Below are 22,765 nucleotides of genomic sequence, written 5' to 3' on the forward strand. Positions count from 1 at the left end.
CAATATACAAGGCAAGCCTATCTGCTTTGTAAAGATGCCACTACGTCATTATATGAAGACAAGCCTACGGGCTTTGGCAACAATATCAAACACGTTAGAGTCTTTCTTTTACAGTCTTCAGTCCACATAACACAGCCATACGACAAACTACAAGGGGTCCCTGCTACCCCTAAATGACAAAGCTGCGGCTCTAGGAATGCATAGAAACATGATAAACTTTTATTGTGTCACGCTGCTCTCACTGTAGCCCCTCACATCCCTTGAATAACATGTTGGTGGCGGCCCTACCCATATTGGGGCACCACAAAGCAGGAAAACAAGGGCTGATTGGCTCCCCAAGGGCATTATGGGGGGCTCGTTGCTGGGAGCATAATAAATGAGTACCAAAGGCTACTCTTTTATTATTATTTTTTTATGCCTTTCATTTTTTTTTTTTGGGAGCCCACTACTTATTTCATTTTTGAGGACCACAGGAGGAGCCCCGAGGCCCCCCACAGCCCTGCCAGCTCCCCTTATGCAGCCTCTGCCCTATGGGGCTGCCCGGGAGGAAGCAACATCTATTGTGTGATCCCACCAGGTGGGAGCAGCCATTTTTCTTAGTTCAAGTTGGTGCAAAGCACTGTTTGCCCTACCTGTCCAGGGGGAAGGGAACTAATCACTCACTCTGTTCCCAGGGGATGGCGTCAACAAGACAGCATCGTATCAGGCCATCGAAGTTGGGGACCCGAGAACCAAAGGTCAGCTCAGGGAGGGGGAGCCCCTATGTAAGACCCCTCCCCATAACTAAACTGCAGGTGTTCCAACTCTAGGCCCTGGCACATCCCGGGGGTATTAAAAATGCAAAATGAGGGAGGTGTGGCCAGTGGCCAAGATGGCAGGGTGCTTAATCTGAGAGCTCTGTGCCCGACCCTGACAATCCAAAACCATATGCAGCTGTTTGTTTTGACCCCCCCTTGCCCATAGTTCCACCAGCAGATTCTGCACCGCAAGCCTCAGAGCGAGGGAAGCCTCCTGGCCCCGGGACCTGCACACGCCGACTGGACCCAGAGATGTTTGGGGCTGATGTTGCCCTGATTTGACTCCTATTACCCTCACCCCAAGTTCTGCGATGGATGCCCCCCTGAATGGCGAATGAGATGCCAGGGAGGCAGGAGGATTCACCAGGCCTGCAAGAGAGGCTGCAGGTGAGTGACGTGTCAGCCTTTTCACCTAGATGAAGAGCTAAGCTGTTGGGCACCTCTGGGGGTGAAGAAGTGGGGATTGCTGCTGCCTCCACAATGAGCGCCCACCAGGTGGAATCAGGATCCAGCCAAAGGGCTGCAGCAGCTCCTGCAGCCACTGAGACTCCCACGCGGCCTAGGTCTGCTCCACCTGTGGACAACTGCAGCCTTGGCCTGACGGAATGGGAAGTCATGCCACTGATGGTGGGACCCTACCCCAGCCATCCCTGAACTGCCATGAGCGAGGAAGAGAACAATGCCAGGAGTAGACCAAGTGATCACAGTGGCAACAGAGCTCCATATAACGGCGTGGCCACCTTACTGAGCCTGGACCTCGCGCCAATCTTGCTGCTTCTCAGCGACATCTGGCCAGAGCCAATCTGCTGCGCTGCCTGCTGAGAATCCCTGGTGTACGGCGCACCCAGTGAGGGTGCCCAATGCTCAGGTGAGGTAGACGGAGACCAGTACCCTGCCTGGGGTGCCAGTGACCCAGCGTGGCCAATGCAGAGACTGAGATTTGCGCAGTCTACTTAGAGGCACCCCATATCCAGCCTGAACCTGCCTGTTCACTGCTGGCTGGGAATCCCTTCACTTACTGAGAGGAGACGAGGAGCCCTTCTGTACCCTAGATGGGTCGTGCAGGCCCCATCTTTCAGTGTATCATCCAGGGTGGCCGTGGGGCCTTCTCCTCCCTCCACTTCAGGCGAGCGGGATGAACTAGCGGACGGCTGTACCCTAGAGAGCTGGATGAGAGGCAGAGTGGACCCACTAATAACCGTTTGTGTTACAGACGTTTGCCCCGGGCTGCCCCATTGCAGGGATACGGCAGATGCACATCTCCTGCAGGGGACTCAGAGAGACTGGGAAGATCCTGACTAGGGGCAGTGACATAGTGCCTCGGGATCGACACTGGCGGCCCTGGAGTGGATCAACTTGGGAAACAAGTGGCTCACAGTCCACTCCTAAACAGAGGGGTAAAAAAGTGGCCCATGGGCAAAGATAAGGCAGCACCCCGGTCCAGGAAAAGCTTGACAAGTAAACTAAGCCTGTCTCAGTTAAGAGAGAGGGCGGTGATAAGCCCAGATGTCAGGCTCACAATCATCAGAGCCCTCAGCAGCAATACTTCAGGCAATACGGGACTCCTGCTCATCCATCTATACTAAGATAGGGGAACTGAGCGTAGACCTCTCCCTAATCCGTCAAGACCTCTGTAATGAGGAGGGTCATGGAAACCAAGGGATGGCTGTTGATGGTGGAGGAGGCTACCACATCCCTTCGAACTGAACTGACATCACACCATCAGTGGGTGGCCTTCTGGAATCCAGGATGAAGGACACTGAGGGCAGGACCAAGCGCAACAACATCTGTATATTGGGGGTCTTGGAGGGTTCTGAGGGCATCCACCCTATGGCCTTTGCCTTTAACTGGCTTTGCTCCTGGGTCCTGCGGGACTCACTGTTGGCTTGCTTTGTTGTCGAGACAGCCCACAGGTCCTTTGTGGCGCTGCCCCACAGGGCACCCCCCAAGCCTATCATCACCAGGCTTCTCAATTTTATTGACCAGGACAGGATCCTACGAAAGGTCTGCAAGAGGGGATAGCTACTCTGTGAAGGACAATGAATCATGCTGTTCCCCTGGCTACACCTTGAAGGTACTTCAGCAGTGGTACACTTTTCAGGCAGTTAAGGAGTATCTCTGCACAATGCAGATCACATACATGTTGCAGGTCCCGGTGTGACTAAAGGTCATTCACAATGATAAGATCTTATTTTTTGACACACTGAAGAGAGCCTGGGCTGAGGAGCACCTAGTTTTGGGACTGGGGACAGGAGGATGTCTCTGACCCCAGCTAGAGATCGAGCATCTAAAGCTTGGAAGCCGCTGTACAAGACATAAAAAAGAGGCAGAACCCACCACAGATCTAAGGACACTACTCTTTACAACCCTTGCGGGCGGCACTCGATCTCAGCGGAGGGCTCCCTGGACATGAAGGGAGATCACAGAGGAAAAAAGTGACTATGTTCCTAGTTCTATATTGAACTCCTCCCTCCTGCGTCACAACAGACTGCCATATCCTTTTCTTACGGGTCAGGGGATCCCACCCTCAGTTAAGTTTGTTTGTCATGGTTATTATATGTTCTTGTTTCTAGGGCAACAGATGCTTCAAGTGGGGAAGTGTCAAGGGGGGTGGAATGGGGGCTGGTGGTTGCCAACTGCACCACCATCTGTACCACACTCGGGTGTTAATATGTTTTATTTCCAGTTACACGAGCTCCAGGGTAAGATCCACTTTGTCATATTTCTGATGTGGGCATACACACACTACTTAACCTCTCACTACAACCAACAATGGCAGGTTACATAAGGGAACACAAGATCATTACATGGAATGTCCATGGCCTCAATGATAAAATCAAACAAGGGGCGTTGTTGGGGTATGTCAGGAGAGACACCCCATGGTGGTCCTTCTCCAGGAGACCCACCATCTGTAGACTTGTTGCTCCTTTGTGGGCCACTACAGCTACTCCTGCGTTTTTCACATGGGTTACATGAAAGGATCAAGGAGAGTGACCATTTTACTGCACCTCACCTTCCCACTGGTGGTTAGTACAGTACACCACGACCAGTCAAGGAGGTACATTATACTACGTGGCATGATGGACGGACAGACGTGGACCCTAGGTAGCATGTACATGTTACCACAGCAGCTGCTTCTCATTGATACAGAGCGGGCATTTGACACAGTGCACTGGCCCTACCTATTCATAGTTCTCCATAAGATGGAGTTTGGTCCCCGCTTTTGCAGATAGGAATTGGTCCTATATTCTGGGCTATGGACCTAAGTCCAGGTCAACGGGGCTCTCTCCTCCTGCTTTCCTTATTGAGAGGGGCACCCGCCAGGGTTATCCCCTCTTGCCCTTGCTATTTGCGCTAGTCATGTAGCTCCTTGTGGAAGTTATCTGAATTGATTCTATGGTTCATGGCTTTAACTGGGGGAAGGGGGAGGAGGACAGGGTCTTGATGTATGTTGACAACATGCTTCTCTTTATCCAAAACCCTTCCCGTACCCTCCTGAGATTTATCAAGATTCTGGACATTTATGGTTCGGTCTTGGGCTTACAAGCCAACTGGAACAAACCTACTCTAGTAACTATCTGGGGACTGGCATTACATGAAGGGGTAGATCCCGGGCTACAGATAGCGGGTGATAGCTTCCGATACCTAGGCATGGCTATTACATTGTCCCATTCACAATACTGGGACCATAAGGTCCTTCCATTGGTGGCACGGATGAGGCAAGACATGGCAGAATAGTCTATGCTCCCACTGTTGATAGGGAGCCAAGGGGCCCTGTTTAAAATGGTAGCTCTTACCCACTGGGGGTAAGAGCTACCATTTTAAACAGGGCCTCTTGGCTCCCTATCAACTATGTGCTTCAGCACTACCCCCTTGACATCCCACCATAATTTTTCAGCAAACTCCAGTCACATATATAAAGGGGGGCTATGATGGGCAGATGTTCATTTATACAACTGGGCCTCACAGCTAGTCACAACAGACAGTTGGTTCCGTGTGGAGAGAGGGGAACCTTCTCAAAGACTAGAAATTGTGCTTATTCAGCCCCAAGGTTTACTCTCTGTGCTACATGGCCATGGGCCCCTGCACTCTCTCTGGCTGGTAACTTGGGTCCCGTTGGCTGTTGGTACTTCATGCTCCACCATATATGATGCCAGGGTGCACTCACGATGGCCACTTCCTTGTGGCATGGGACATGGCTGTCTGAGATGGCGCAGCTAACTGGATTCCAAATTTGGGACTTGATCAGCATCTCCACCCTGGAAGAAGTCTGGAGAGATGGCCATAAGCGCTCCTTCCAGGAACTTGCAGACAAATTCTGCCTCCATCCTTCCCAGTTCTGTCTGTACCTACAGCTGCGGTATGCCTTACAGCACCACAAGGACAGGTTGGCTACCCTCCCTGAATTCCACTCTCTAGAATGTAAGCTGGTGACAGATGCCCTGGGCACGGGTAGGGGGCATATGCAGGCTCTAAGAATGTTTAGTTGCAAATGTGCCCGTCCCTCTAGAGGCTCTGAGATCCAGGTGGAAGGACGACATTGGGGACTTGGATGACGAGGACTGGGTGGAGGCACATATGACATCATGGGTATTTACAATATCAGTGAGACTACGCCTAATACAATTTAAATATTTCCATAGGATCTACTACTCCCCGGAATGCCTTTTGTGTACGGGTAGGGGACGGAGACACAAGGTGCCTGTGCTGTGGCTTCTCTCCATGATTCTATCATGGATATAATATGGACGTGTCCTGGGGTGCAGACTTACTGGGCCTCGGGTAACAGTCACATAGGCTTGGTGCTAGGTATGAAAATTAGTTACTTACCAGTAACTGAAGTGTTCTACAGTATCATTCCTCGTCATCGAGATGGGAGTCCCTGGTGTATTATAATAGCAATGTTATGATTAAAGACCCAAACCAGAATTCAGCCAATCAGGCTGCCCTTCTCTCTGGAACACTCCAGTGAGAAGCTCCAGTGCCTGAGATTTTCCCACAGCACAACTGCTGAAGTAGTTGAGGTACATAACCTGTGAAGGGGAGCCTCTCAGGGGAGGAGGGAGGGTCATGTGTGAATCTAGCAAAGATTCCAATACCGGAGAACTACAGTTCTAGGTAACTAATTTTCTTACTCCAGTATTGGAACTTTCATAGATTCACATGCTTGAATCATAGTGGCAAGCAGTAGTGAAGCACATTGTATGATGAACACTTTATATCAATTAAAAGATGTAATTCCATGAATAGAAAATAAAGCTTTAAATGATTATGGAAACAAGAGAGTCATTACAAAGTGCTAAACAACATCCAGTGTATTGTGGAGGAAAGAAAACTTCATTATCATACAATGTGATGATCATCATACTGGGTAAGAGGGAAAAAAGAATAGTACAGCTCACTGTTACTGGAACAGATGCCGGAGCACCGCTTGCCCCACAGCCACATCGCCTTGTGACGGTTCTTCGAGGCAATAGTGCTTTGTGAAAGTGTGCGTACACTTCCAGGTGGCCGCCCTGCAAATGTCCTGTATGGGCACATCAGCGAAGAGCACAGCGGATGCTGCGACACCTCTAGTGGAGTGTGCATGCGATGTTCTGCGCAGGGCTTTCCTGCAGCTTTGTGACAAAAGTCAATAGAACTAGATATCTGTCTAGCAATTCCTTGTTTAGAAATTGGTTGCCCTTTCCTAGGGGCACTGGCTGACACAAATAATTGATTTGATTTTCTAAAACTTTTCGTCCTGTCCAGATAAAATTTAAGACATCTTTTGATCTCCAGGGAATGAAGGGAACTTTCCGCTGGTGTTGATGGATTTGGAAAATACAACTTTAGAATAACTGGCTTATTAATATGAAAGTCAGAAGGAACTTTGGGTATAAATTTTGGATTTGTTCACAGAATTACTACTTCATCTTTAAACTGCAAGAAAGGGCTTTGGATCGTGAAAGCTTGAATTTCGCTAACTCTTCTAGCAGAGGTCAGGGAAAGAAGAAGTGCAACCTTCCATAACAAGAATTTTAAGTCTGCCCTGTGAATGGGCTCAAATGGATGTTTCATCAATTGAGACAAAACTGTATTAAGCTGCCAGGATGGCAATGGTGGTCTGACTGGCGGGAAAGAACGAAAAAGTCCTTTAAGAAACTGCTTGATAATCCCGGTCGGCCACAAGGATGGTGAGTTTCCTGATCGCCTATAATGCGAAATAACAGCTAAGTGGACCCTAATTGAAGAATGTGCCAAACCTGGTCTGGCTAAAAGAAGGAGATAAGGTAGCACTTGGTCTGTTGAAAAGGAAAAAGGGTGAACCTGAGCTTGTTTGCACCATATGTAAAATCTTCTCCATTTAAGCTGAAAAAATGTAATGATGTTATCAGTTGTTGCTCTGGCAAGAATGACTCTAGAGTCGGAATGAATGTTCAAATGTTCAAATTCATGGTGTTCAGGAGCCAGGCAGTCAAATAAAGGAATGTGGATCCAGGTGGAGAACTTGACCGTCGCTCATTGTCAACAGGTGAGGTATCACTGGCAGAGGTATGCTGCGGCTCTCTGACAGGAGAAGTAACTCCATAACCAATGCTGCCGAGGCCATGCTGGGGCTACCAGAAGAATCTTGCATTTCTTGTTCTTGATTTTGTGTAGGACTCTCAGAATGAGGGGAATATGAGGAAAAGCGTAAGCATAAATTCCTGACCAGGTTATTGAAAATGCATTTCCCCAGGGGCCCTGATGGTGGTCCCAACTTGCATGAAATAGGCATTTTGCATTCTGGGGAGTGGCAAAAAGATCTAGCTTTGGTTTTCCCCACTGAGAGAAGATGCGATCCAGCACATGTTGATTTAGCTCCCTTTCGTGATTGGATGTTTTCTGTCTGCTGAGAGACTCCGCATTAACGTTCAGAGTGCCTGGTACGTGTTCTGCTCGAAGATGCACTCCCTGTCGGATGGACCAGTTTCAGATATGTTGAGATTCTCGAGATAAGAGCAGAGATCTGGTTCCCCCCTGTTTGTTGAAATAGTGCATCGTTATGGTGTTGTCTGTACATATGAGTACCGACAATTTTTTAATCTTTGGTAGAAAGGCTCGAAGCGCTAAGTGAACTGCTTTCAGTTCAAGATAATTGATATGGTAAGCTTTCTTATGAGAAACCCACTTGCCTTTGACTGTTAAATTTTGAAGGAAGGCTGCAGGCTGCATCTGTTGTGATCACACATGGGGCTGGCGGCAGAAGAAAAGATAGTCCTACTGATAGGTAAGATGCTTGGGTACACCAAGACAGATCTGATCTCATTGGTTTCGTAACTTTGATTACATCGTCGAAAGATCCCTTGCACTGTGCCCACTGATTGTCCAGCTGCTCTTGAAGTAGACGTATTCTGAGACGACAGAATGGTACAAGTGGGATGCAAGAAGACATCATTCGAAGTAGGGACTTGAAGAGGCGAACTGAAACAGACCATCTGTTTTGAATGAGACTGGCTAAGGAAATTAGTTTCTTCTGCAGGAGGCGCCTTGGAGCTGGATGTGTCTAGAACTGCACCCAGGAAAGTCCTTATTTTCAGGGGTTGGAAAGCTGATTTGCTATGATTGATAGCTAGGCCTAGCTTCCCAAACAGGTCTATGCAGGCTTTTGTCACTCTTTGAGCCTGCGATCTGGAACTGGCCTTGATGAGCCAGTTGTCCAGATATGGAAAGACTTGAAGTTTGTGCATTCTGAGGAAAGCCGCTACTGGAGACAGGGACTTGGTTAAAATTCTGGGTGCCGATTTGAGGCCGAAAGGAAGTACTTTGAACTGGAAATGCTTTTAAGCTACTACGAATCTGAGGAATCTCCTGTGGGATTGATGTATAGGAACATGGAAGTATGCGTCCTGAAGATCTAGGGTTGACATATAATCTCCTGGATTGAGAAGGGAAAGGATATCTTGTAACGTAATCATATGGAATGACTGCCTTTTGAGGTAAGTATTCAGGTCTCTGAGATCCAAGATTGGGCGCCAATCTTTCCATTTCTTCTGGACAAGAAACAAACGAGAATAAAACCCCTTGTTTCCGCCCCGAATAGGGACCCTTTCTATAGCTCCTTTTTTTAGCATTGTCCGGACCTCCTTTCTGAGGAGCTTTAGGTGCTTCAGGGAGCGTGGAGGAGGGGGTCTTGGTGGCAGAATTTGCATGAACTACAGTGTATGGCCAAATTAAATAAGGTCTAACACCCAGCGGTCGGAGGTGATAATCTGCCAATTGTGTGCAGTTATTGGGAAATCCTTCCTCCTATTATGAGACTTAAAGAAGGATAAGTGGCCGGAGTAAGAAAGAAGTCATTGCCTGCGTCCTGCTTCTCTGGTTTGTTGTCCTGCTCTTGTTCTATGTGTGGTTCTAGCATATGCTGCCTGTGGAGGTTGCCTCTGCTGATATTGGGCTCCAAAGGATTGAAAATTGGAGACAGAAGAAGGATATTTATACTGTTGGAACCTCCCTCTGTAGGATGGATATCCCCTTCCTCTGACACCCCGAAAGGGCTGTCTTTTGAACTGCAGGGTTCCAAGGGACTTTACAGTGCCCGTATCAGTTTTAATAGCCTGCAGGGCCTTATCAACATGTTTCCCAAATAGGGCTTTCCCATCGAAAGGTAAGTCAAGAATTTTGCTCTGTACTTCTGGTCTAAAAGAAGTTGCGCAAAGCCAGCCCTGTCTCCTTAAAACAGATGCGGCTGCCAGCTGACGAAAGGCCGCAGTAACAATATCCCTTGTGCAGTCGATGACTTCCGCTGGAGCCCTTTCCCCTTTCTGTATTATCTTCATTGCTTCTGTTTTTGATTCCTCTGGAAGTTGGTCTATGTAAGGAGATATGTCTGTCCATAGCTGCCTGTCAAATCTTCCTATTACAGCTAATGAGTTTGACATCCTTACTGTAAGAAAGGGCATCAAGCAGAAGCGCTTTCTAATATTATCAAGCCATCTCCCTTCTTTATCAGGTGGAGCAGAGATTGGAGCTGAAGGATTTCTAGACCTGCGCTGTGCTGCTTGAGTGATAACAGAGTCCGGCTTGGAATGTCCACTCAGGCACACTGGGGTGTCGTCTGGTGCCTTATATTTCTTATCCAGGCGGGGCAAGACCGCGGTAACAGTGGTGGAACTTTTCATTACTTTAATACCCTCGCTCCATATGTAGTCTACTATGGGCATCGATCTAAAATTTTTTTGAAAGGCCTCCTTAAAGTCATAGAGAAAGCAGTTCATCTGCTTTGTAGGCATAGGTTGTGCAAACCTCTTTGCTGCCCGTTCCAACAAACTGTGAATTCCACCAATGTCATCCGGTGGAGAGTCTACAGGGTTCGGGGAAGGGGAAGATGGTGAAGGTATCTCATAGTCATCCCATTACGTAATATGATCTGTCAATTTCCCCTCTTCCCTGTCATCGTCGGATGTTAACGGGTCTTGTGGTGGAACATAAAGAGGCGTGTGTGTAGAGGCACATCTAATGTGTAATACCCTTGGTCTAATGGGTGTGGAAGGAGGTGGTACTGGTGAAGGTATAATTGTCTGGTAGTCTTCAGATTCAACTGGTGGAAATCTTTTCCTATAGTCTGCTAACATTAATTGGAAGTCTGAAATAAGTGATTCTAGCATAGGAAACATCTGTTCCTAGTATGAATATTAATCATCAGGAGAATAAAAGGATTGAGGGTCATATTGGTTATCGTCTCTCTAAACCTGACACTTTACATCTAGTGCAGAGGGACTATGGGCTGCTCTAAATGGCCCTTCGTCATCTGAGATGAGGTAAATGATATCTTTAGGGTCGACGACCTGACGGAGGAGGCCGTCGACAACGGTGTTGTAGTCAGGTAGACATTGGAAGCAGAGCATACTGTATAAACCATAGTCGGAGATGTCGTCGACGATGCCGTGCAGACGGTTTTCGCCATTGTAGTTGTCGGCAATGTTGTTGACGATGTCGACAGTTTGACAGATGACTTTCTGAAAGAATGTTTAGATGTTGGAGGTGGCAGAGGAGGCCCAGAAGACGCTTTTTTACTACGTTCTGAGGAAACAGAACATTCTCTCCTTTTCCTGTGTGAGGATAGAGCACTTTTGTGAGGAGAACTTAAAGAGCTGTGTGCCTTGTAAGACCTATGTTTGGTCTTTTTAGCAGCTTTTTTCGGTTGATCCTCCATATGACCAGTTTGAGGTGATTTGTCCCATTTTTTTAGCCTATCTGGAGGAAATAGGGTAGTCCTCAATGTCCAAACCAGAAACAGGATCTTTCCTTGTTTTCAGTTTCTGAAGCCAAACAAGTAGCCTGTCCTCCCTGTCTTTGAGGGTTGTGTTAGAAAAGGTTGGGCATACCTTACAATCCTTAGCAGAATGTTGTGGATAAAGGCAATACATGAGGTCTTTGTGGGGGTCCTCAAAGTGAAGCCTCTTCTTTCCACAGGTCTTGCGGGTCCTGAAGAGACTCTTCCTCTCCATTGTCAGACATGTTGAAAATTACAAAAATTGAGTGTAAAGCAGTCTAGATAAAAGACATGGAAGCCTTTGACTAGAAACAGCAACTTCTTGAGTAGAAAAATACCAGAATAAATTCCAGAAAGATGGGACTGAGCAGATCTCAGTGGAGACTCCCTAGCACAACGTGCTGTAGAAAACCTGAGGCACTGGAGCTTCTCACAGGAGTGTTCTAGAGGGAAGGCCAGCCTGATTGGCTGAAATCTGGTTTAGGTCTTTTTTCTCAAAAAAGACAAGGATAGACTACTAATGTGATAGGCTTTAAGCCTGTATACACCTCAGTTATCATAACATTACTATTATAATTCACCGGGGACTCCCATCTCGACGACGGGGAATGATTCAAGCATGTGAATCTATGAAATTTCTAATACTGGAGTAATCCATTAGACCTTAACCCTACAATTATGCTACTGGGAATAATGATTTCTGTTGGGGACTCTTGACAACTCGCACACTCCCAGCAACGGCATACACTGTGGCAAAGAGAGATCTTGCTAGGGACTGGCGGGAGGATTGGGTCCCACTCCTGCGGGAATGGATAGATGGAAAGCACCTATGTGATGCATTGGAGAAACTGCTCCATAGGGCGAGGAGGGTCCCACAAAAGTTCCACCGAATCTAGGATGTGTGGGTGGAAAAAATCGGATTAATAATGAATGCACCAGCATGTAATGGCCATGATTATTTGAATTTGTGTAACAATACTGACTGCCTCCTAACACTATTATATATGCCTCCTTGCAGAATACTTAATTTTCTTGATGGTCATGAGGTGACCCCGCGCTTGAGCTCAAGGCCACCTCATGACCTCATAAAAACCTTGAGCTCAAGGTTTTTATGTAATGTTTATTTTGCTCCAAAATAAAAAACAACAAAAAGTGTTGTAAAAAAAGCAAAATGTGTCACCCTGCATTTTTACAATACATCTTGCCTGATGCTGCCCCTTTCTCTACCATGACCCCTTATGGCCTTTTTTAAAAACATTTTAAAATATTGTCCGGAAATGAGTCCACATTCCCAAGCCCTATAATGGCCTCTGCAACATTTCCCTTCATGCTGTAGCCAGCCAAGCAGAGCCTTTGCTCTGAATGAGCTCCCTCAACCAATCAAAAGGCTTTAATTTTCGAATTTCAACCCAGAGTCAATATATCCATAGTTTTTTAACCTTAATTTATCAAAAACTACAGAACAGAATTACACTAAATATAAAAAAGCACACTTTCTGGGAAAAGATCTAGCTTTCTTCCCAATTTTGTGTAGTTCTGGTTAGTCGTTTGGGCTGTAGAGCTGTTCAAACCTCTCCATGGAAAATGCGTGAGGAAACTGTATTTTAGGACCTCCTCCCCATTTTCCTCAGCCCCTGCTTAACGGATCACACCAAAACTTTCCCAGAAAGAGCTCAGGTAAATCAACCTATTTTTGGGAACATTTCAAAAGATTCGTCAAATGGCGCCAAAGTGATTAGCAATACAAAACATGATCTTTCATTGGAAACTCTGTCCTGGATTTACCAGTTTGGGTGGGTGGGTGTGTTTTCGCGTGTCCCATGCTGTGAGGACCACTTCGGTCCTCATAGCATTGGTAAACAGTGAAAGTTCAAGACAAACACTATCCTTGTGAGGACCGGTGCGTTATGAGGACTGGTCCCGTAGTGTGTTTAGGTAGTTTTGAACGAATGTATCAAAAAACGTAAAGTGCAATTATATTTGCCTCGGTCCGCTTTATAACCTTCCCTACTATCAAAGCACGTTTGGAGTTAGAATAGTAAATACCCACTTCATTACAGTCAATGGTCGGTCCTCCTAATTATAGGTATGACATGTTGTGTGTGTGCGTGTGTATACACACACACACACACACCTACGCTCCTCTGGGATCTCCTTGAGGACATATGACAATTGGAGGATGACTGTCATATGATCAGTAAGCAAATCTCCATACACTGGCAGGAAGTGCCCTTCCCGAGTGAAACTGCTGGTTCTAGGGTGGCTAGACCATCAGGGGACGTCTCTCACCGTTGGAGATGCCACACACCTCCACTATACGGGTTCTAGGAAGATGGAGGCGCTTTGGAGCTAAATGGAGGCAACTCCTCTAGGCCCACTACTCGGCCACCGCAACGTGTTTTTTAACTAAGCAATATACGTGTTTTTTAAAACCATAGCATCTAAACATCACCATTAAACATTTCTCTCTTTTATTTATGACTGACAAACAAAAAGTCCAACATTTCACTAACTTCCCTGCCTGTAGAAAAGTGTCATTTTTATGCTTAATAAATGTGTCAAAGTTCAACTTTGGGCATTTGTCACGGCTGCGATACAGCTGGGCTCCTATGTGTGCTTTATATTCATGGCTTGCAAAGTTTCCTGTGCATTGTGGGGAAGGACTTGCCCAAAGTGGGTTCCTCTTTGGTTCTCATCCTGCTATATGAGGACGACATGTTTCTACTGGCGAGAACCACAAATGGGCTGCAAATCCTTCCAGATGCCTTTTGCACCTTTAGGGACAATCTAGGGCTGAAAACAAATTTGATGAAATCTTGAAGCATGAACTTTTGCCCGAAGTATGCCAAGTCCAAAAAAATGAATCTAGCAGAGGTGGAAGCGGCCAAAGTCCAACACTTTACCTATTTGGGTATCTCTACAGATGGAACAAAAACTGGAAGATCTTATTAAATGTCAGGTTCCTTCAACTGTAAAAAACTATTGATTCAGTTTTCTGATTTGCCATGAGACTTGGCCATAAGCGACTGAAGGAGATCTTGCATATTTCTAGGCGTAAATATATTGCAACCTGCACTTATGGTGTCAATGTGTTAGGAGAACCCCAATGTAGAACACACTCAAAAAGTGTAAAACAGATTTCTGTGTATACTTCTGGCCGTACCCCAATCTGCACCCACTTTATTATGCCATGCTGGAGTTGGCTTAGGATATGTGGACGATGTATTAAACTCAATCATTCACTTCTATGGCTGCGGCTATGGAGCAACCCCAAAGCTAAACTCTCCTGGTAAATTATTTCTTATTGCTAGCTTCGGACTACATCCTAGATATCCCATGATTGACAGACATTAAAAGAATCTGTAGCGAATTGGGAACTCCAGGTCTGTATATACTTCCAGACAGTAGTTCCGTACAATCAATTGCTATGGTGAAAGGACGCTTTTAAAATGCACGCCAGAAGGCACGAGTTGAGGCGAGACAGGCATTTCAACTTGGTGTTTTCAATCTGCCATTAAATATTACAACTGTACCATATATGCTTATTTGGCTCTAATAGCTGATGCTTGGGCAAGATTTCTTCTTTCTAGGGTGCGCTTCAATCTGGTTCATTTTTTGGTAGCCTCCCTTCCCTGCTCAGGGGATGACTATTCTAAGCAAATCACTATTCATTTTATGCTATTTTTTACCCTTTACCTTTCTAGCCCCGCCCTTCCGTGACGTCAACCTTAGGTATTATAAACACACTTTTTTATCTTTACAGCAACTGGGCAACCTGCACGTCTGTCATGCGGTAATTCATTCTAAAAAAAAAAGTTTGCTAGCCACAGCGAAGAGATATTGCAGCATATTAACTGCATGTCCTATAGGATGGCTCTTTTATGACCTCTTGAATGACATTTTTATTGTTTTCACCTGTATTTGCAAAATAATACTATTTTTGTGACGTGGGAGAGATATTGAGGTAGTTTACTTGTATGTCTCACCGGAAGCCTTTTTTATGACCTTTTGTATGAATTTCAATTAGCTTTTTAACACAGCATGATATTAACTGTAAATATTTTTTAACTGTTTTAACATATATTTGTGTGCTTTCACGGTTACTCACAGCCGAATAATGTTGAACTGAATGACTGACTGACGTGTCAATCGTGAAAATTATGGAAAATATTTCATGTAGGTGTGAAATCATTCCATTGAATTATAGGTTTCAAAACCTAAGAAGCAATCATTATATCTGCAGCTGAAACAAGGTATACTCCAAATAATTAGAAAGTGAGCATAAAAGAGAATGCTTCACTTGCTTGCCCTATTGTGCTCCTGTAGCCTTAATACTGGCTTGTGTTCTTACCTCTGGACTTGGAATGTTTTGCTTTTTCCCACGAGGAGCCTCAAAGAACAGCTGTTCCTTCGCACCGGTGTTTATTTGTAAGAGTTTACCTGCGCAAAGAACACATGCACACGCATAAGGACAGGTTATCAAAACACCTCTTTTACGAAGTTTCGATCTAGAGGTCTATGTTTCTTGGGTACTTCAACCTATTCATTAATATTTCTTACAAACCATATAAGGACAGAGTTAACTATGGGAAAAGGTGCATATGCCTTTTTGGTTTACAGTGGTTTTGCCTACACATTGAATTTCAATTGATTTCTGATTTTACACCCGGTAAAAACATTGTGAAACATATGTCAGAGCTAAAAAAAACAATAAAATAGCATTGGATAAGCATCCTGGTCTCCGACAGCTTCTACAACTTGTTTTTGTTACCCCAAAGGACTAATGGTTTTCCATCTCCTAAGATGATGTATTAAAAGTGCATCATCATGACTGACTAGGACTTATGAATGGGGACAACACTTTGGTTCACAGCGTAAAGAGAACTTGTTGATGAAATATTTAAGGTTTTTATGCAGAAACTTGAGGGTCAGTCGGACTATATATAGATGCCAGAGCCTAGCAGAGGGAGATAAGCAGTATTTGTTTCAAGTTGTACTCATTCTCTCCTAAAGGATGAAGTGGCTAGTGCAGAGTTTTTCCGTTCAAGCGTTTTGTGTGGCTACATCAGATGAGTAATGGGAGTCCTCTGTGGTTACAGTGAATGCCGGGAGGTGATGCCTCACAATGAATTGTTTTGTAAAGCTTTGGCAGAGGACCATATGGTTTTACACTTATCCTCCGCTAGTTCCTTCTCCCACCACCAAAGTATATCAAACCGATAACAGGAATAATTGTTCAGGTTACTTTAGTGATGTTTCCTATGTTTTCTCTGAGTGTTGTAAAGGAACAAAGCTGAGATGAAAACCACAAAAGAGGTGACTTGAAACACCACCACTATTACATGGGAACTCTAGCCTAAAATACTATTTTTCTTTTAGCATGATAATAGCTCTTCTTAAATGAATGTTTGCTATAAACTCAAAAGACTATGGGCCAGATGTAGAAAGTGTTTTGCATGGTGCAAACAGCGAATTTCGCTGTTTGCGCCATGCAAAACGCACATCGCGATGCTCATTCCCATTTTGCGAGTCGGTAACCTGGTTACCGACTTGCAAAATGGGAATGCGACTCACAAATAGGAAGGGGTGTTCCCCTTCCTTTTTGCGATTCGCATCGCAATGTAGAATTGCTTTGTGACCGCGAACGCGGTCGCAAAGCAATTCGCCGTTAGCACTCATTTCAAACGGGTGCTAACCCATTCGCAAAAGGGAAGGGGACCCCTTCCCCTTTGTGAATGGCTCTGAAAAAAAGAAACAAAAACCTTCCTCTAAGAACGTTTCCTTTAAGGAAAACGGGCTGCAATACAAAAAAAAAACAGCTTTATTAACAAGCAGTCACAGACATGGTGGTCTGCTGTCTCCGGCAGGCCACCATCCCTGTGAGTACTGCGAATCGGAAGGGGGTCGCAAATTGCGACCCACCTCATTAATATTAATGAGGTGGGTCTTTGCGACCCCCTTCCGATTCGCAGATGGTGTCAGGAACACCATCCAGCATCCGGGTTTGCGACTCACAAATTGCGAGTCGCCCCGACTCGCAATTTGCGAGTTGCAAACCCATTTTTTCGTACATCTAGCCCTATGTGCCAGATTTACATATAGATGGCCGTCATGCCATTCCGTCATGAGGATGGAGTAAACTACACCATACCCATGACAGAGGAATCGCCTGTCAAATTTATAAATGACCGCTAAGCAGGTGATCTTTTATAAAGCACTAGTATGAACCGCCGTCAATGTGGTTCTTGTCAGTACATATCGCTGTTTGAAACAGGACTGTGTCAGCATGACGCAACCCTGCGCTAGACAGTTGTATTTTTTTATTTTCAAGAAGAAAATTCCAAATTGGAATCTTCATTTTAAAAATAAAAAAAAATAATGCATCGCTTGCAATGAGAGCCAACTCCATTCACGGTGGAGCATTATTTGGTTTTTACTATCCCTCACAGCCTGGGTTTGCCTGGCGGTGATGTACAATAAATAAATGGCTACATGTCAGCCCATCCTAATTGGGTGGGTGGACATTTAGCCATTTCTCTGATGCCCCTTACTCCGTTGGGCCGCCAGGGAGGTTTATCTTTGGGAGTGACAGAGTAAACACCAATGTAGTCAAACCCAAGGTGTGCCCACATGTAAATTAGACATGGGATCTTCATGTTGGTGGTATGTGTACTCAGTCACCTCTGCAATGGGGTATACACACCACCATCATTTAAATCGGGCCATATAGTCTAAGTTGAAAAAAGAGATTCAACTTCTTTTCACAACTCCCTTCGTCATTGATAACAAAATGCTGCCTTTCCACCCTCTTATTTTAAGTACTTAGGAGTGGACCTGGAACTGTTAGGCAAAAGTGTAGCATCACATCAGCCTTTAAGATGGGTCCTAAATCTAGTGCACTAATGAAAGTAGGACAGTAGGAGAAAAGTAATTTCCATCCAGGATGAAGAGGCGGTGTTCAATTTGTCGGTTTGCATTATTGCTATTTTCTCATATTTGGAGTTGGTAGACTGATGTTCTTGAAATAGATTAAGAAATCCAGTTTTGTATTGGTAATTCCTTTTCAGAACCTCAGTGTGGATGACTTACCTCTCTTGTCCCAGTCTAGGTGTGTCACATAGCTAAAGGCTCCTTTGCAGATACCCACTCGTTTACTGCTCATCACACTGTAAATGTCGACAAAGCTATCATAGGAGGCCACCGCCAAGTATTTTCCAGTACCTGCAACAGATTGTCAAGATACAACCAAATGTAATTAAATCATAACCTACTTCATTACATTTCCATCAAAATAGCACAGTGCCCAAAGTTGTGAAATAACTGTAATGTGGGTCATAAACTCGGCAAAATAGACACACAGATGCTGATGGCAGATACAGAGTGCTACACCCATCTAGTTTAATTTATGGTTTGCCTACGTTGTCCGTAATGAAACACACAGAAAGTGTCCTCTGATAAACGCCAGACCCGGATATCCAGTATCAAGAGCTCCGGAATTTCATAGTAGTTATGAGACAGTAATGTGTTTTTGCAACACTGGTAGCTTCCTTTTACAACTACTGTACGATTACTAGTCATTTAGCAGGATTATTCAGTCCAATTTGTTAGAAAAAGGGAACATATAGGCCACAATTCCTATCACTTGTTTGTTAGAGAACTTCCCCAGACACAGCTTTCCCGTTTAATTTGTCCCTCATAAGACAGTTTCTGTAATGCTTCCTTCCACATAAACAGTTGGACTCCTCCCCTTCAAATAGATTCCAACGCCCCCGTTTAACTTATCATTCCCAACCAACTGCAGTCTTTGCTGAAACTAATTGGTTGTCCAAAACTGCAATGAAAACATATGCTTGAGTTCTCACCATCATCTCTCCCTTCCATTCTAAACGTTGTCTGATGCACCGACCATCCTTTTATGTGATGCATAAAGCCTAAGGGGCATATATCTTCTTTACTCTCCTCCCTGCATCAACTATTGTAGTGGTGTTTTCACCATGTGCCTCTGACCCTGTCACCCACCACCTTCGTCTCCAAGCCCTGCTTCTATCCACTAAAAGATAAAGAATATCAAACTTGTCCAATGTTTCTTTTGAAAACAACTTCTCCTATTCTTGTCACTAGCCTTTGTCAATTCTCAGACTCCCAGTATGTCAAGTCCTCCTCTTGATCACCATTCACTCAGCTGGTTTGTCAAAGGGCTTACATCTTCTCCGCCTGTGGTACTTTTGCTGAGGGCTTCATTGTTGGTGTTCTGCCACATACTGCAGACATCTGGTACTATGCTCTTTGTGTCTTCAGGAGTTTTCTCATCCTTTGAGATGCCCAGGTTCTTGTACGTCTCCTTGGCTGATTTGGTTTTGTGCTGAGTGCCTTCCCAAGAAAATGAAATTCTTAACTGATATCCCCAGTAGTACTATAACTCCATGCCCCTGAGAAAGTCTGTTATTGATCTGAATACCTTTATAGATTTGCATTTGTAAGCCATTAGGAGAGATCACCATTCTACATTAGTTTCAACATTAGAAGTTTCTGTATCTTTATAGTAGTGGAACCCCACTAAAAAACAAGTTACTTACCTTTGGTAACGTATTATCTGGTAGAGATTCTCTCTAGCTGCAGATTCCTTACCTTTGATTTTACCCAGGTGTCAGGCTGGATCAGAAAACTTTTGCTCAGCAATACCCTCTGCTCACGCCGTCAGGTGGCTCCATTCGGCTCCGCGTGGCGTCATTGGCGCTCAATGTGATGTTGTGGTCATCTACATAGGCGCCACCCAGGCGTGCAGGCATCAGTTACTTTATCATAACTTTCCACACCAGAAGAGCAGAGCCTTAACAAGAACTGGTGCAATGTGTGTCAAAACTAGGGCCCTGAAAAAGGGCTCACCCTAACCCTAGCAAACTAGTCTGCAGAGCGGGGAGGCATGGGTGGGTGTAAGGAATCTGCAGCAAGATAGAGACTCTACCAGATAATGCGCTACAAGAGGTAAGTAACTTGTTCATCTGATAGCTACTTCAAGCTGCAGATTCCTTTACTTTGATTAGATAATCAAGCCATATCCTCCTGGTGGTGGGCTGCAGACAAATGTTTTATACTAAAAAGTCCTGCAGAAACAAACAGGCGAAATGCCCATCCCTGTGGACCTGACTGTCCAGGCAGTAGTGTTTGGCGAACATGTGCAGAGATGCCCATGTTGCTGCCTAGCAGATGACAAAGACTAGTACTCCATGTGCTAACACCATGGTAGCAGCTTTTCCCCGTTCCCCGGTGGAATGGGCCGCAAGCCCTCGGGAGGCTGCTTCTTAGCCAGGGCGTAGCAGATCTTAATAGACTGAATGACCCAGCGCAAAATGGTCCGCTTCTGTACCAAGAGTTGGTCGTCCACCCGAAACTCTTTCATGGGTCAAGGTAGAACGACAATGCTTTTTTTGGGGTCCAGCCGGTGAAGTACTCCTCTTCCTTAGAGGGATGTTGAGGAGCAAAGAAGGTGGGCAAGGTGATAGTTTGACCTAGATGGAATGGGGTTACCACCTGAGAAAGGAAAGAAGCACATGTGTATAGCACAACCTTTTCCAGAAACACTGAGATATGGTGGTTTAGACAATAATGCCTGTATCTCACTCACCCTCTGGACAGATGTTATTGGCACTAAGAAGGCTGTCCTAATAGTGAGCAGCCGGAGGGGACAATTATGCAAACGCTTAAAAGGAGTGCACAAAGGACATGTGGGAAACATATTTACAAGCTCTTTATGAAACCTACTTACAATAGAGGATTCGAAAAGAGAGGATTGATCAGGCAACCGCAGAAAGGCTCACAGAGCAGTGAGACAGCTCTTCAGTGTCCCCAAAGAGGAACCCTGTTGGGCCAGAGAAAGAATGAAGAGGAGAATATCAGATAGAGAAGCAGAGAGAGGATCTATAGACTTCTCTGCACAAAATCTTACAAAACTTTGCCAACGGCAGGCGTATACTGTTTTTGTAGAGGAATGCCTGGCTGCCAAGACAATGATACAGACTTCAGGAGGAAGGTTGAAAGCTGTCAACTTCAACCGCTCAATCTCTGCGCATGAAGGTGTAGAGTTGACGGGTGAAGAACCCTCCCCTACTGCTGTGACCGAAGATCCTCCCAAAGGGGCAACCTGATTGGAGGATGGATGCTTATTTTAAGAAGTTCCGGATACCAGAATCTCAATGCCCAGTCCAGAGGCACAAGATTGACATGGGCCCAGTCGTTCTTGATATTCCTGAGAACTCTGCGCAGAAGTGGTATGAGCAGAAAGGCGTATAGAAGGCCTAAGCTCCACTCATGGCGAAAAGCACCGCTGAGTGAGTGCCGCCTTGAAAACTCCAATGCACAAAACTGGTGACAGTGTCCGTTCTCTGCAAAGGTGAACTGATCTAACCAAGGATCTCCCCATTGCTGAAAGAGACCCTGCCTCACTTCTGGATGGGGCCCCACTTGCGATCTGCTAGGCAACAATGGCTGAATTTGTCCACCCTGGCGTTTGGAGAATCTGCCAGGTGATGAACCACCAGGGTTATGCCCTGCTGTTGCAGCCATGTCCAGATATGCAAGGCCTCTTGACAAAGGGTCCACAAACCCACCCTACTCTAATTGTTGCAGTACCACATGGCAGAGATATGGTCAGTGATCAACCGCACTAACTTTCCTTTGAGAGAGGGGAGAAATGCTTTCAACATTAGTTGGATGGCCCTAAGCTCAAACATGTTGATGTGGAGTTTGGATTCCGCCGGAGGCCAGTGTCCTCTGAGCTCCACCTCTCCCAGATGGGCACCCCATCCCAAGAGTGACGTGTCAGTCACTAATGTGAGGTCTGATTGGGGAAAGGAGAAAAGTCTGCCTCTGACTCAATCATGGTACTTAATCCATCACTGCAGGTCATTTGCAGTTCCCTCCAAGATATGGACCATATCGGAGAGATTGCCCGGATGTTGCGCCCACTAGAACTTCACATTCCAATGCCGTGCCTGCATATGCCATCTGGCATGTTTTACCACCAGGATGCAGGAGGTCATAAGGCCCAGCAGCTTCAGAGCAAGTCTCACCGAAACCCAGGACAGAGGCTGAAACAGCAGTATCATAGCAAAAACAACAAGTGATGGACGGAATGCTGAACATTGTCAAACATTCACCCCCAGTACAGTGATCTGGGCCTAAATCCATCGTTTTTTTGCTGCCCATGCCATTCCAGTTTGGACCCAGCCAGCAGTATCATAGCCTTAATATCCTGGACTCGCTGCTTGGGAGGAAAAGCCCGAAACTGCACTGTGTCCAGAACATCTCCTATGAAAGAGAGCATCTGAGAGGGAGTCAGTTGTGAATTCTGCATGTTTATAGTGAACCCAACCGAATGCAAGAGGTTCACCATAGTCTGGAGGTGGGCGACGACAGCCTGGGGCGAATCCACCTTCAACAGCCAGTTGTCAATGTAGGGAAAGACCAACACCACTAACCTGCGCAGATGAGCTGCAACCACCGCCATCACTTTGCTGAACTCCCAACGGGCACTGGTAAAGCCAAATGGCAGTATGGTGAACTGAAAGTGTTCGTGGCCAACCTTGAACCGCAGGTAATGCCTGTGGGCCGGCAGGATAGGGACATGAAAATATGTGTTCTGCAAGCCCAACACTATTAACCAGCCTTCTAGGTCTAGGGCAGACAAGACCTGAGCCAACATGAGCATCCTAAACTTCTCCTTTTTGAGGAA

At 45.6% G+C, this 22,765-nt stretch overlaps 1 protein-coding gene across 1 annotated transcript in view; it reads right to left on the reverse strand.

Annotated features, from left to right (window-relative positions):
* The window catches only part of EML5 (EMAP like 5), a 1,994,219-nt gene that overhangs the window by 671,087 nt on the left and 1,300,367 nt on the right, over positions 1 to 22,765 (reverse strand). The window contains exons 23-24 of the mRNA XM_069208148.1: positions 18,124 to 18,255; positions 15,386 to 15,474 (exon numbers count right to left, since the gene is read on the reverse strand). Of these exons, the coding sequence (XP_069064249.1) occupies positions 15,386 to 15,474; positions 18,124 to 18,255 (221 nt within the window). The remainder of the gene's footprint in view (positions 1 to 15,385; positions 15,475 to 18,123; positions 18,256 to 22,765) is intronic.

This window comes from Pleurodeles waltl, chromosome 9 (assembly GCF_031143425.1).
Source record: "Pleurodeles waltl isolate 20211129_DDA chromosome 9, aPleWal1.hap1.20221129, whole genome shotgun sequence".
Taxonomy (NCBI): Eukaryota; Metazoa; Chordata; class Amphibia; order Caudata; family Salamandridae; genus Pleurodeles; species Pleurodeles waltl.